This window comes from Penicillium hordei (assembly GCF_028827395.1).
Source record: "Penicillium hordei strain IBT 12815 chromosome Unknown utg000006l_segment0_segment0, whole genome shotgun sequence".
NCBI classification, from domain to species: Eukaryota; Fungi; Ascomycota; class Eurotiomycetes; order Eurotiales; family Aspergillaceae; genus Penicillium; species Penicillium hordei.
Window position 1 is genome coordinate 2,228,047 of NW_026623147.1, and position 14,706 is coordinate 2,242,752.

General features: G+C 49.0%; 7 protein-coding genes across 7 annotated transcripts; 3 read left to right on the plus strand and 4 right to left on the minus strand.

Annotated features, from left to right (window-relative positions):
• Positions 1-248: 248 nt before the first annotated feature.
• Positions 249-1,421, minus strand: N7537_011488 (mitochondrial 54S ribosomal protein mL49). The gene is made up of 3 exons (XM_056902542.1): positions 1,217-1,421; positions 645-1,030; positions 249-583 (listed from the first exon to the last, which is right to left on the minus strand). The coding sequence occupies exons 1-3, from the start codon at positions 1,368-1,370 to the stop codon at positions 533-535; spliced, it is 591 nt and encodes a 196-aa protein (XP_056747829.1). The 5' UTR covers positions 1,371-1,421; the 3' UTR covers positions 249-532.
• Positions 1,422-1,632: 211 nt separating this feature from the next.
• N7537_011489 (eukaryotic translation initiation factor 3 subunit E) lies at positions 1,633-3,054 on the plus strand (the record flags this gene model as incomplete). Its single annotated transcript, XM_056902543.1, has 2 exons — positions 1,633-2,777; positions 2,841-3,054. 2 exons carry the CDS (start codon positions 1,633-1,635, stop codon positions 3,052-3,054), a joined length of 1,359 nt encoding a protein of 452 aa, XP_056747830.1.
• A 1,222-nt stretch (positions 3,055-4,276) lies between these two features.
• On the minus strand, positions 4,277-4,775 carry N7537_011490 (uncharacterized protein; the record flags this gene model as incomplete). Its single annotated transcript, XM_056902544.1, has 3 exons — positions 4,277-4,462; positions 4,551-4,592; positions 4,659-4,775. 3 exons carry the CDS (start codon positions 4,773-4,775, stop codon positions 4,277-4,279), a joined length of 345 nt encoding a protein of 114 aa, XP_056747831.1.
• Positions 4,776-6,145: 1,370 nt separating this feature from the next.
• N7537_011491 (ArsA family ATPase) lies at positions 6,146-7,233 on the minus strand (the record flags this gene model as incomplete). The annotated part of the gene is made up of 2 exons (XM_056902545.1): positions 6,146-6,778; positions 6,844-7,233. 2 exons carry the CDS (start codon positions 7,231-7,233, stop codon positions 6,146-6,148), a joined length of 1,023 nt encoding a protein of 340 aa, XP_056747832.1.
• Positions 7,234-7,751: 518 nt separating this feature from the next.
• Positions 7,752-8,300, plus strand: N7537_011492 (hydroxyisourate hydrolase; the record flags this gene model as incomplete). The annotated part of the gene is made up of 1 exon (XM_056902546.1): positions 7,752-8,300. One exon carries the CDS (start codon positions 7,752-7,754, stop codon positions 8,298-8,300), a length of 549 nt encoding a protein of 182 aa, XP_056747833.1.
• Positions 8,301-10,735: 2,435 nt separating this feature from the next.
• On the plus strand, positions 10,736-12,228 carry atfA (bZIP transcription factor atfA; the record flags this gene model as incomplete). The annotated part of the gene is made up of 3 exons (XM_056902547.1): positions 10,736-10,769; positions 10,830-11,865; positions 11,925-12,228. 3 exons carry the CDS (start codon positions 10,736-10,738, stop codon positions 12,226-12,228), a joined length of 1,374 nt encoding a protein of 457 aa, XP_056747834.1.
• A 760-nt stretch (positions 12,229-12,988) lies between these two features.
• Positions 12,989-14,504, minus strand: N7537_011494 (uncharacterized protein; the record flags this gene model as incomplete). Its single annotated transcript, XM_056902548.1, has 2 exons — positions 12,989-13,351; positions 13,404-14,504. 2 exons carry the CDS (start codon positions 14,502-14,504, stop codon positions 12,989-12,991), a joined length of 1,464 nt encoding a protein of 487 aa, XP_056747835.1.
• Between the last annotated feature and the right edge of the window lie 202 nt (positions 14,505-14,706).

Genomic DNA, 14,706 nt, shown 5'->3' on the forward strand with positions numbered 1-14,706 from the left:
CATACTGCGCACTGTTACAAGTTTCCTGAAGGGAAATGCATGTGGTCATTCAATGTAAAAGCACTAGCACCCATCGAGTCGTCGAAAATGTACAGATTGGAAGTGTTACAGGTAGAGAGAAAAGCAAGGGAACACGAAAGAAAAAGCAGGTGGACGCCAGAAGACACGACCAGATAGATAAGACACAAACACCAAAGGAAAAGAGGAAGAAAAAAAAGTAAAGAAAAACAACCCGAAACCGAGACTAAAGGTATGCACCGAGAGGGAAGAGGAGAGAGAGAGATCAAGAAAATAGATATTACCCATCCACATCAGGGACCACCGCGAGCGTTCGTTTCTTTCTTTCTCCTCCCTTGTTTTCGACGTGATGTGATTCTTGCTCTCTCCGATAAGTATGCTCTAGCATACCCCTCGCAATAGGGGTATGATGATGCTTTTTGGGGGGTGAATCTTGGGGCCATTCAAATGATTCCAATGAGCTCTTCAATCGCGAGCGTATGAGATAAGATTGAGGTATTAGAGAAGAAAGCATTTAGAATTTTCGCTCCTGGAGGAAGTTCAGAATCTCGGGTTTGCGCCAGCCCTGTATCCATATATCAGTTTCTGTCGCGTGATAATTAATTGCACTGTAGAAGCGAACATACCTTGACAATGATGTGGCCAGTGAGTCGGTTCAGAGTAACGTCCGGGTTAGGCTTGTTTCCGTCAACAACGCCCAGGGCAGCGGCTAGGTCGTTGCGGAGCGCGTCCAGATCGCCTTCGGTCTTCTGGAGCTTGGTGAGTTGCTTGGTGCCGCCGGCCTTAGTGACGACGTAGACGGGAAGCTGGTTGGAGGCAGTGCGACGGACGAAATAGGGGAGGTTGGTGAGCTGCAGGGTCGGACTTGGTTTCTTGTCTGATTTGGCTGGGGATGGAGTCGCCGATGGGGTGGTAGATTGTTGTTTCAGGGCTTGCGCTTGACGGCCGAGATGAGCGAGGAAGGTACGGCTTTGGCGGGTAGGGAGAGTAGGGAAGGAGAATTGAGGACGATCTGAGAGGGAGGGTTAGCATTGCGCCCTTTTCTCTGTTGAAACTAACACGGCATGGATGCGTGTTTTTTCTTTCTTCTCTTTTGTTTGTTGGTTACAAGATATTGCCAGACCAGAGGGTTCGGCCTTGCTCTTGTAGTTCTTAAAGATCAAGAGATCAAGATAAAACCGAACAAATCGTAACTTACGTGAAGCTGTCAACCTCGCCTGAGGACATAATGTGGAAAATGAACTACATGTCTGAACGGAAGCCACGGACTGTGCAGAGTTGACGCGAAGAGGAATGGTTGCAGCCTGCTTTCGCATGGCCGAAGACGGGCCCGAGCATAGAAGAGACGGCATTTCTCACGTTCTAAAGGACCGAAAGAAAAGACCTGGTTGGAGAAGATGGGGATATCAAGGCAGAGACTGGGAAGATCGGGGAGCGACATCTGATGCTCCTCTGCTCAGATTTTCTGCCACCGCTTGCCCAACACCCACTTCCAAAAAGGGTTTAGGGCCACCGACGCCCGCACAATCTGCAAATTCTCCATTGATCGCGGTTGGCCCTTTGTTATCCCCCTCTAGACCTTTAACCCCCTTCTGCCATCTTTTGAGATCCAATATGGCAGACAACGCCCCCCCTACTGCTGAGAGTTTGCTCAGCGGCTCTGCTACTCACCCGCCCAAGACCGCCGAGGATATCGCCTCCCAGCATGATTTGCTGCCCCGACTCATCCCGTACCTCGACCGTCACTTGGTCTTCCCCCTGCTCGAATTCAGCGCTACCGGCGATGAGGAGGACAAGGAAATTACCCGGGCGAAGTACGAGCTCCTGAAGCACACCAACATGACCGACTACGTCGCCAACTTGTGGCAGGAGATCAACGATTCCGACACCATTCCCGAAGAGTTTGTGAAGAAGCGCGAGGAGGTTCTGGCCAAGCTACAGCACTACCAGGATCAGAGCGAGAAGATTACCGAATTGTTGCAGGATGAGGAGGTCGTGGGCAACCTGCGAAGCGACAAGGCCGCTAACTTGCGGTTCCTCGAGGAGCAGCACGGTGTCACCAACGAGATGGTCAACTCTCTCCACGACTACGGACGCTTCCAGTACAGCTGCGGCAGCTACGGAAACGCCGCTGAGCTGCTTTACCAGTTCCGTGTTTTGTCCACCGACAACGACAAGGTTGCCGCCGCCACATGGGGTAAGCTCGCATCAGAGATCCTGACCACCAACTGGGAGGGTGCGATGGAGGAGGTCCAGAAGGTTAAGGACTCAATTGAGACTCGCCTGTTCAACAACCCCATGGCTCAGCTCACCAACCGCTCTTGGCTCATTCACTGGTCGCTGTTCCCCTTCTTCAACCACGACCCCGCCCGCGACGTCCTCACCGACCTCTTCTTCTCCCCCGCCTACATCAACACCATCCAGACCAGCTGCCCTTGGGTTTTGCGGTACCTCGCCGCCGCTGTCATCACCAACCGCAGCCGCCCCCACAAGCACTCCGGTGTCTACCAGAAGCAATTGAAGGATCTGATCCGCGTTGTGCGCCAGGAGGACTACGAGTACACCGACCCCGTCACCGATTTCGTCAAGGCCCTCTACGTCGATTTCGATTTCGAAGAAGCACAGAAGAAGCTTGGCGAGGCAGAGGATGTTCTGCGCAGCGATTTCTTCCTTGTCTCGGCCGCCGACGCTTTCGTCGATGCTGCCCGTCACCTCATCTCCGAGAGCTACTGCAAGATCCACCAGCGTATTGACATCAAGTAAGATATTTATATTGAGGAAATTGGCACGAACAACAAACTAACGGTTTCCTCTTTTTTTAGGGACCTTTCCACTCGCCTCGGTCTGAACCAGGACGAGGGTGAGAAGTGGATTGTCAACCTTATTCGCGACACCCGAGTTGACGCCAAGATCGATTACAAGGAGGGCACTGTTATCATGAACCATCCCCCTCAGTCGGTCTACCAGCAAGTCATCGAGAAGACCAAGGGAGCCTTCTTCCGCACACAAGTCTTGAGCGCTGCTGTCGCAAAATAAAAACACCATGACCTTGATGTTGAAAACTGAACTTTTCTCTGTTATGTGATTTCCAACTTGTTTCTGCCTGCCCCATTTTTTTTAGTGATCTCCCCGTGTAGGTCACAACACGGTTGTTTGGGGACTCCATGCAGAGTGGCATCCGGCTGGCGTTTTTTCGGGGGTCCACACTTATTTCTTTACCTCTTTAGTCTTGCAGTTATGCAAATCACTCTCTCCCCATATTTTTTTTCACTTCCTGTGTCGGATATTTTGCTTGACCTCTTTATGTATTGGCCATTTCTGACCCTGGAGGTTTGGAGCGAGGGGGTCCCCAAAAGCAGCCAGAGAATCATGGCGCCCTCATATCTTTTGGGGGAAAAGATGAGAGATGGAGATATGTAGTAGACTCTTTGATCTTAGGGTCTGATTTATCTATGCTGTTACGAATGGTCTATAGAGATGAGTGAAAGATGATGTCTTTTTTGACAATAACCCTTACTCCCAAAATATTCTTGTTCTAGGCTAGGCATTGTGTACAAGTTTATCACTGATAGCTCGTAAGTATTATAATGAGCATTGAACGTAAGTCCCGTTTGATATCCATCGATGTCCATCTCTGCCTTTTCCAGCCCCAGTGCATACATAGCCTCTATGTGGTTGAGGGGATCATCCCTTATCTTATTTTCCCTCTGAGACCTGAAAGATCAGTCCAGCGCATAGTTTGTTATAGGCTAACAGCTTCAAATTCGAGATTCTAATGTATTCAAAATCAGATTCGGCGTTATAACAACTAATAGGCATCCAAGACCACGAAAGAGAAGGGTATATCAGAACAAGACGAAAGGCACATGTTCCTATCAGCTCAAAACAGGGTTACCGCTATTACCCCCAAGAGCCGCTTCCATCCCACCTGGGCAGGATTAGTGTTCCTTTCCTTCCACTGGGGCATCCGGAGGATTCTGTAAAGGATTCCACCTGGGTAACAGAGTCTGGGTTTGAATACCAATGTGGCCAATATTTGCAATCCACGAGATGCTCCGGGACACGAAGAACGGGAGGGGGGTTATTTTTTTTTTTTAAAAAAAAAGGCCAGACGGAGCAGTATCAGGCGGCCATGCGGGAAAGTCCTTCCTCGTAGACGGACTCCTGGAACGGAAGGAAGAGCTAGAAAGAAGTAGCGAGTCCAATGGACGGAATCAGGGAAACAAAATTGGGCTCGACGACCGCCTCGCAAGTCTGGTTATGCACGCCTGCGTGTTCCAGGTTGATTAATAGGGATGATCTCATTGATGTACGGCTCAGACTGAGGTGCCGAGTTGTCGCTGCTGGAGCTAGAAGTCGAGGGGCCGCTGGTGCTGTGAGTCATTCGAGTAGCTTCCTGCTTCTCGTACTCTCGAGACATTACCGCGAGATCATCAATTTGTTCCTGTTCGAAAGACTCAGTAATGTTCGATTCTCCATATTCTGCATCTCTAGGTTCAATTCATGTTCAAATAAGGGTAGGGGAAACAAACCCGTGTGAGTGGTACGCCATTGATGAGGTAACCATCGCGTCCCTGCAATGATATCTGGTTAGACTGGGTTTATATAGAACGCGTAGTGGGAGCAATGGCAAGACGTACCTGGTAGCTGTAGGGTCTAACTGTTGCACTTGGTCCAAGGAAGTAATGGATATGGCCTAAGACAATATGTCGGGACAGTCCATACCCCGGAAGCCAGTATTGCTGGACAGGAGCCATTGTCAAGGCTAAGACGTGAGGCGTCGAGACGAGGCAAAGGAAGGGCTAGGATCTGATGTCAGTCGGCACCGACACACAAACGGACCGTGCCTAGAAGCTCTTTGTGGGACTTTTGGCACAGCTCAGAAGGATGAGACATGAGTATAAATAGGTTGGTTGATACCCTGGTTCAACAAATAACAATCCCACCAGAGACGGAAATGCATAAGACAAATCTCTATTGAAAATGCAGCCCCCGATCCTTCGGAGAATATGGTCTCACAACATGTCGACGGCAGAGAGGACCGCGCATCCCCCTCCTTCATCGAACAGCACGATCCACAAGGTCGGCTGCACATAGGCAAATGAAACCAACCGGTTACCCACGAATCCGGTAACACTCGAGCGAGTCTCCACGGAGGGCGGCAAGAATAAGAAAGCGAAACCAGTGGAGAATCACCACAAACGGCTCAGATCCTGTGCCTTGATCTCGAGAGGAAGGTTCATGTCGGAATGTTCGGGGGGCGGAGGACAAGAGGAACCACCCGCCTCACTTTATCAACCAACGAGGCCCAACCCTTTTTTCTCCTTTTTTTCTCCTTTATGTGTGTCAATTTGCAGCTTCTGACCGTCAAAATGGGACGGGATCCTAGTCTGCCCACTTTTCCCGCTGTTTACTACCGAGAACCCGGTCTTGGACGAAAGTGAGGCTTGCATGGAGGAGCATCGGCCTCGAATCAATCTCAGGGCGCATAGAATTGGAGTTTTCCCCTAAAAAGAGTGGACAGTGCACATGTAGGAGTATTTGGAAGAGGAAGAAAATCAGTTCTGACGTCTCCTTTTCTCTCACCGCAGATTCTCAAACCTATGCAGCGCCAAATTGGCTCACTGCGGTGGTGTCGTGGCACCACGGATTGTGGTTTTAGATCGCGGGGGCCACTGAGCTGCAGCGAGGACATCTGCAGCACTCGCTTTTGGGGTATGAATTCGCTTCAAGGGCATGGATCCTGTATTGCCAAGACTATGTTGTATATAGGGTGTTTGGTTGTCAAAACACAATGGCAAATGGAGAGGGGCTTAGGTGCGGGAACGATTGGAGTTCCTCTCTCGTGGATATATATATTAATCGGGGTCCGATATCGTTTACTGAAAAGATTGTGTGTGTTGTATCTCCGATCGACCGAGATGTAATCAAGAGGTTCATCACAGAGCGTTAGGATGTGACAGAATATGCATGGAACGCATTCATGTCCGTTAGCCCGGATGCTCCCGAGGTCTACATGGGGTTCAAACCAATCTTAGTCCACAAGGCGCTTCATGTAATATTCTCTAGTCTTTTCATAATTCGTCCGAAATGAGCGAAAACAAAATATCTCGCATCAACATCGCCTTTACTGCGGAGGCACATATGGGGTCACCAACATCTCACTGAACTTCTCCAACTTCTCCTTCCCGCGAACTTCCTCAACAAGCATTGGCATGCGGACGACATTGAAATCCTCATAGAGCTCCTCAATCTGATCGAGGTACTTCTTCTGCATCTTTCTCCGGGCAGTGCACTGGTCGCAACCGCTTCCTTCTTTGGGGAACAGCAGCTGGTTGACAACGATTGCGTGGGTATCGATGTTGTAGCTGGTCAATTCCTGGATCATACGTTCCGTCTCGTAGAGGGATAAGAACTCTGCAATGCATACACAGACAAAGGTGGTCATGTCGGGGTTCTTGAATTGCGTGTTGACCTCGCTAATAGTCTCGCGCAACGACTCCATCTTCTGCAGCAATTCATCCATATTCTGACCACCGGGAAGACCGCCACGAGCGCCCAGAATCGAGTTGAGCATCGGACCGAACTGGGTGGAGAGCTGGGAGAGCTTGGCGAGCGCCTTCTCGAGCACGGTGGGGAATTGGAGGAATCGAAGGGTGTGGCCGGTGGGCGCGGTATCGAACACTATGACTTCGTAGGAGAGTGACTTGACCTGCTTCAGGACTTCGGCGAAGGACATAGCTTCGTCAACACCGGGAATCTGCCATCACTAAGAGTTAGATTGACACGTAGAGTATATTGCACAACAACGGAACAAGCACTTACGCTGAAGGCAAGATCCTGCATCATGTTTCCCATGCCCAATCCCGCCATGGGATCTTCGGCCTGACCATCTCCGGTAGCGAGCAGATCCTGGATGCTTCCATTCGGGTCGATCTCCATCGCGCTCAGGTTTGAGTAGCCATCGATCAGACGGGCCTCCTTTCCGAACTTTTGACCGAAAGCGTCGCTCAGGTTGTGTGCGGGGTCGGTCGAAATGAGGAGGACGGATTTGCGGACTTTGGCCAGCTGGATAGCCAGCGAGCACGAGGTGGTGGTCTTACCGACACCTCCTTTTCCTCCGACGAAGATCCAACGAAGAGTGTTTTGGCTGAGAACCGACTGGAGCGTAGGCTCCATGTCGAGGTCGTCACCATGTACCACGGCGGAGGACATTGTGTATGATTTGTTGAGGTTCTAAATGTTGCGAAGTTTGGAGCTTGGAAGTTCAAGAGTTCCCAAGTTTGCCCCGCAAAATCGAACTTTCCGGAAGACAAGACTTTCACATCATAACTATTTCAACTTTCTCTTGTTTTTATATTCATGTTGTATACACGCAATTGGACTTAGATGCCATATATTTAGGTAGGGTTATAATTAGCCCCATTCATCTACTAATTGGAAAGGTTCCTATGGTACTTGGAGCTCTTTCGTTTCTGAACCCAGAGTTATCCTACTTCGAGTTCTCATATTAGAGATAATTCTATTTTCTACAGATAATCACTAAATTAGGAAGCGAAGAAGCTATACAACATACGCGAGTCATGGATCCCCAATTGATAGCTGCATGGCACTCTCCGCAGCCATCGGTATCCTCCGATGAACCTTTGATAGCACTGTAGAGCTCCTTCTTCCAGCGTATTCTTCTTCTTCCCTTTTCTCCTTCTCCTATATTCCATTATCCCTTTGAATGAATGGACTCTCCTCAAAATAACCAACAAATTGGTCGCACCACCAACCGCCTCGCACTTTATCGGCAACAAATCTCCCCCGCCCCGCACACCAAAGACTCAGACCTAATCAAGCAACAACCAACCACCATGGCAGCGCGCGATCCCATTACCTGTCATTGCCTCAACACTTTATCAGGAACACCCGCAGCCAACCTGCCAGTGACCCTGACCCTCCTCTCCACCCCGACATCCGCCACCAGCGGCATCTCGTTCCACGCAACTACGAACGCCGACGGCCGCGTCGCCAACTGGACACCAGTCGGAACAGCCTCGGAATCAGTCCCGGCTATCTTGGCTGCTCTGCCTGCTGCAGACAGCAAGACCAACTGGTCTGTGCGTTTTGACGTGGGTCCCTGGTATGAGGCCCAGGGCGTCGAGAGCTTCTGGCCAGAGGTTGAGGTTAAGTTCACTGTCAAGGGACGTGGCCACGAGAGTGAGGAGGGCTGGCGCCACTACCATGTTCCTGTCCTTCTGGGTCCTTGGAATTACTCGACTTATCGGGGTTCGTGAAGTCTCGGTACAAACAAGGGTTCCTTTTTGATGTAAATATTACAATCTTCCCAGGGCTTAGTGGATGGATGTCAATGGACTATCTCTATTGCAAAGGTGTTATTCCGAACCATGAATCTTAGCTATGGTTTTTGATTGCTCGTTTGTTGTCTCAAAGCTTTATGCTTTATGTTGCTTTAGATATATGTAGGCTGTAGGGTGCGCGGGTAGGCGAGGAGAACATCTTCCTGCTAAATAATATCCATAGTTCACTTGATCTCGGAAAGAGGAGCAGCACGCAGACTATGTACTTGGACTCCTTCAGATGAACTGTGGATACACTGAAGATCTTGTCAAACTTTGATATTTTTATCATCTACCAATTATACGGCGGAGTAAGTCCTCATTGATAAAAAAGGGTTAATATTGTAGTGCTTGGTTATGCCCTCAGAACTCGATTTAGCAACCTGCTCTTGGAACCTTCTGCCTGTGAAGTAATACTAGAAGTAACACTATCTTGACTGTGCTGCTATTAACTTTTGGCATAACTATATTGAGTTTAAATATAGTCGAATGTTTCACCCAATGCTGGTAATTTTGAGTGGTTCGATAGATATTTTGGGCTACTACTCGATATGAATTAAGCCCTCAAGATTCGTGGAGAACCGTGTCCAAGCTGATTCGTTAGTTGCAGTTAGACCTGTCTAACAATCGACAGGTGATGCCTATACTCTGTATGTACAATCAAGGTTGAAGGATACCAAGACTGTGGGGAAACCTTGGAACTCTCCACAACTCAATCCCGGCGAAATCGCCCATAGTGATTATGGTGGACTGCACGCTCTCGAGACACTACTAGTACTACTACTAAGTAGTAGTAGTTAATTGATATAACATACCAATTACTTCATACAAAATGGCGTATGGAGCACGTGGTTGGCCTTTTGCAACAATGTCAAGAGGCAATACATCCCTGAATAACAATGTTATGTAACGTAAAAAGTGCTGGACGCGATCTTGTGTACTCTGTACTCCGTATGCATACGCGTATGGAGTACCTATTGAGGCACTCGTGAACTGCCCCGTTGATTAATAATGCCCTGTTGGGGGCCGTAACAGATCGTACAGGCTCTGTACAGACCTTGGTCAGATACAATATAGAACCTTTTCCAGTCCCCCACTTGACACATATATTATGTACTATATTTCCGTATATAAAGATCAACATATCTACAAGTTGTAGAATTCCAGTGGCAACCTTGAAGAGAAGATAGAATCCTCACGTGCCATCGATTGCGTCATCATTTTCACCGCATTCTTTGGGTTAGGTGAAATCCTCGGCTTGGCACTGGGAAATTATCTTCTTCGATTGGGCAAAAGAGTATATATGACCCACAGCGGGAGAGATTTCTGTCGTCACCGTGACATAATGAATAATACTGGATGACCAACCTTGGAACTTGCCCGTATCAAAGATGCAAGCATCGACTCCTCTACCAGTAAGTGCAAGGATTGCGAAGGGTCAACTTATTATTGTACAATTTCCTTTTTGTCCTTTTCGAGCCAGTGATATTGGATCAGGTTGACTCCGCTCTCGAACTCGACAAATGAAGATTGACCTATTCAACCGATTCTCCACCCTATGGTCAAAATCCTAGGTAAGGGTGTCTCTTTATGGTATAGAATGTCTGAGATGGGGAGGAGGGTAGTCAGCCCATTCAGACACAACAGGCAAAATACGAAGATTGGCAGAGTACGGAGTACCAATAGCAACAATTGAATATTATGTACATGGACAAAGTACAAAGTACAACATGCCCCCCCGGTGGGAACGAAGGCCGAACCTGATTCGAAGAAAGACAGTTACCGTTATGTATGTTGGATATGTTGGATACCCACATAATTTGGTGTTCAATTTTTTAAAAATACGGTACCTGACCGTAATTGTCTTTTTTTCTTCTTCTTCAACTGCCTAAAATCCCCCAATTCCCTAAATTTCATCATATCCCTCTTCCCCCTACGTCACTCTCTTCCTCTCTCACTCAACTCTCACTCTGCCAGAAGCCCATTGTTTGTTTGGCTTTGCAGCATTTTATATCCATTATCTTTGAATAAGCCCGATGTCTGCTGCGGTTGCCCCAGCTGTATCGACTCTTCGATCAAACATGTCTTCCCCCATGGACTCGAAAGAAAAAGAAGGTTCGTGTGTCACGCTTTACATTTGCGCATTTTTCTAGTACTTTTGCTTTACACTGTGATATTTCCATATCGATGTTTCTCCCTTATTTCATGTTCTGCATTATACTTCCAGAAAAGCAAAAGGTCCCCTTATTTGGTTTGGTAATACGCCACTGCTCCCCGATCCTTAATTCCCCCAGTCCATTTGCCGTCGCGATGACTTCACCCACTGGCGTCATTGATTTCCTCCCCACCAACACATGAATCTTCCACGCACAATGAAGCCTCCGACTCGATCCCAAAACCGCAGTGGTACCTATTTGCGATCGCATTAATTCTTGGCGCGTTGCTAACTCGAACTCTCCCCGACAGACTCGCAGGCCGCGTCTTCACAGAAGGACCAGAAATCTAACGTAGAGCCTCAGACCTCGTTGGCGCCGCCTCCACGACCGGGTGCACCTACTGCGTCTGATACCCCCGACTACTTCAATTCCATGCACAATCCTTTCTCGCTAGAGCCCAATCCATTTGAGCAATCGTTCGGAGGGAATCCGGCCGAGACCCCAGGCAAATCGCTTCTTCCCTCCGTCGCTGCCCTCACTTCACCCGCCTTACCTGGAACAACCTCTGCTAGTGGTTACAATTGGAACAACTCCCTGCGCTCGGGGCCTCTTAGTCCGGCTATGCTCCCTGGGCCCACCGGCCCTAATGACTACTTCGACAGTATCGGTCGCGGCTTCCCTACCCCGAACGAGTCATCCCTCCGCACGGGACTGACACCTGGTGGTGGAGGTTCTATGTTCCCGGCCCCCAGTCCCAACTCACAAGCTCTCCTGCAACAACTTCAGAACGGCGGTGCCACTCCTTCCACTATTGATTTCCATCGCACCGCACTTGCAGCAAAGAAGAACAACTCGAATGCTCCTACCTCCAACCCCAGCGAGCAGGAACAGGCTGCTGCCAATATGGATGTAAAACCAGCCCGGCCCGCCGACTTCACTCAGCATGATGCGGCTGATGCGGCGAACGGACTGTTCATGCTGGCAAAGGGTGGCCAGGCAAACAATGCGCCGATGAACCCTGCCCAGATGCCAAATGATACCCGTGCTGCAACCCGACGTGTTTCCCAGAACACCAATGGTACTAGTGCTGAGGATGCATCTGATCACGAGCCCGCTAAACCCGCTAAGGGTAAGGGCAAAAAGAACGCCCCCAAGGCCCCTGCTGCCAATAACCGCCGCAAGGCCGAAGATGCCCCGAAGGGGTCCAACAAAAGGACCAAAGCCAACATGGAGATGCCCTCGGATATGGATGATGAGGACGATGACGATGATATGAAACAATTCCCAATGGATACCAAGAAGATGACTGATGAGGAGAAAAGACGCAATTTCCTAGAGCGGAATCGGTATGAATGAGATCCAACCTTGTATATTCAGGAACTTGGAATACTAACGTTTGCTACAGTGTCGCGGCTTTGAAATGTCGTCAACGGAAGAAGCAGTGGCTGGCTAACCTTCAAAACAAGGTTGAGCTTTTCACCTCAGAGAATGATGCCCTTACTGCTACAGTGACTCAGCTGCGTGAGGAGATTGTCAACCTCAAGACTCTATTGCTGGCACACAAGGATTGTCCTGTCTCTCAGGCCCAGGGGCTCGGTCCCCTTATGATGAATGGCATGTCAGCCGGATATGATCACCACGCGTATAATATGCCGCCCAACATGGGTATGCAGCCCGGTGGCATCCCTACACAGGGCATGCGTCGATGAGATAACTTGCTATGTTTCTCATCTCAAGATACCTATCTTGCTTTTCGCCGCATGTAGGAAATACAGTTCACTGCTTAGACCCGGCGGTTGATCTCTTCTTCCTAGGAGTTTGTTTTTCCTCGCGGGTTCCTTCGGCTAAGGCTCCGCCGATTGTTCTGGCATGGGCAGGTGTTAATGATCCTCACGACTCAAAAATGGACGGACTAACTTGGTGGTCTGGAATGACCTTTTTTTGAGGGTGTGTCAACTCGGCGTATGAGATGCTTTCTTTCGATTTATGGCTGCTTCGAGGTTGATGTTCTGCTTTATGATGTTCCCCCTTTTTCCCTTGTTGTATTTTTTTACCCTTTGCTTTTTCTCTTCTTCTAATCCTCTTCCTTGATGGCTCAGGGGAACCTTTTACCTTTCGCTTGTCTAATACTTGAGGGCACACCGGTGCATTGTTTGTTTTCCCAAGTGTGGGTTGCTTGTGTCGAAATATATGATTCCTGGGTGGCGTACGGATGGCTTTGTGATTTTTTGATGTGTTTGACTAGTTTCCTTGAACCAGATGGTTGAGCAAATGAATCGACAATCGCCTTGAAAGTGTATCATACATTCTCGTAGATCTTCGTTCAGTATATGCTGGATGTAGAGCGAAGTCATGCTGCTTCATGATTGCAGCTCGTAGCTCTGGGATTTATAGGAGTTGTATGTTCAGGTATCAAATATCATTAACGTTTTATAGTAAATCGTTGAAAGTCGTGTACACATCTCAAATCTAGAAAATTCTTGTCAAACTCGGCTTCATCCACATGGGCTTTTCACACGTGTTGTTCGCCCGCCAATTTTGGATCTTGTCGTTGTCCCATCCAGCCGTGAATCGCTCGGCAATTTCCAGCTTGCTCTTTGCTCCAAGTCGCAAGCTCCGCACAAACACACAGGCTCCAGCGGTGTCATAAGTGTAAGACATACACCAATCCCTGTCATGGCATGCCTGACGACAGGCTTCTAATGATTCATGTTGGGGTAGAGTATCAGGTTGCTCGATTATTCCACCCCAGGCTCCATTATCCCATCCTTTTCGCTCTGACAACTGTCCTAGACGAGAGTAGTCAACCAAGTCTGCGTAAAGTAAGGGCTTCTGTAATATGAATTAGCATGTGCACCAGCAGATTCGGCAAAAGAAATCATACCGTTCTATCCCGCCTATCCTCCCAGTCCGCCAGGCCGGTCATATCACCCAATTGTGATTTATGCATACTAATCGCAGGCTGGCACCAGTGATGATCATCACCAAAGGGAATCGAGTCCAGCGGGTGCGCATTGAACATCGGCCACATCCCAAACAACTCAATCCCCTTTTCATACAGCGCAAACCCGAGTACAGAGTCACCGCAGCAGTCATCTTTCACAGCCTGCATATACTGGTCGCTGAGTGATTGTCCACTAAACTGCCCATATTCACCAACCTCCCGCGCCACCAATGTATCAACCGCAGCTCGGGATAGCACAAAGCCCGAGCCACCGTATGCAAACCAGGTGACTTTTCCATCACCGATATCGCGGCCTGGCGCAGGCGATCCCATATACAGAGGGAACGATGGGTCGAACCGTTCCAGCATTCGGAACAGGTTATCCCACACGAAATAAGTATCCGTCTCCAGAAAGACGTACCACTCCGCGCCGGGGTTCACTTTCTTAGCACGTTCCACCATGGGAAGGAACTTGAATCGATCGAGTTTCCACCCTTCTGCGCCGTCGATATTGCTCTCACCGCGTTGTAGTGCTTCGTACGCTTCGAACTCCGGAGTCTGATCCCAGGCCGAGGGGGGCAGATCGGCTAGAATGTCGTGCACACGATAGCCATGGAGCTCGGTCTCTTTGTCTGATATAACTAATAAGTTGGAGATGCAGCGGGTCACAGAGGCCATGTGTGTGTCGACTCGTTTCGGGTCTTCGGTTGCGCTGGTTTTTAGGATAATCTGAATGCGCGATAGCATGTCTGATGGGAAAGCGTCACAGGTTGCATTTTGCGAACTCCCAGTGTAATCGCTGTCGTTCCCATGCTTGGGTTTCCGGAATCGAGTGCTCGTTTCCCATGTCCAGTAGTCTTTCTCGTTCGCAAGCTTGTCTTTCGTGCTAGGTGAGATGTCCTCTGATAGGCCCCCGTAATATAGTGTGAGGAGGAGGACGGTCGAGACGGCTAAGAACAAAGCAAGTAATTTGAGCTTTGCGTTACCTTGAGCTCTGAAAAATGGCCGCGCGGTCGCATAGGTAGATGTGCCTGTGTCCATATTGGGAGATTGTACATTTAGTTTACTAAAACAGAGACATGGAAGGAGAAAGGGAAGAGCACAAAAAGAATAAAGAAAAGAGCAAAAAAAAGTATGATTAATTAAGGCTTTGTTAGGGTTGCCTCTAGGGTGGCTCCAAATCCTACAGATCCTGTATGATCATGGACGTCACTATAGCGGGTCTGCTCTAAAATGTCCCGAG

Excerpts from the sequence above, each read along its gene's own strand:
- N7537_011488 (XM_056902542.1), bottom strand. The coding sequence starts at position 1,370 with ATGCCGTCTCTTCTATGCTCGGGCCCGTCTTCGGCCATGCGAAAGCAG. Across the intron at positions 1,031-1,216 it reads GGCGAGGTTGACAGCTTCAC|ATCGTCCTCAATTCTCCTTC; the intron begins GTAAGTTACGAT and ends CCTCCCTCTCAG. Across the intron at positions 584-644 it reads CTGGCCACATCATTGTCAAG|GGCTGGCGCAAACCCGAGAT; the intron begins GTATGTTCGCTT and ends ATATGGATACAG.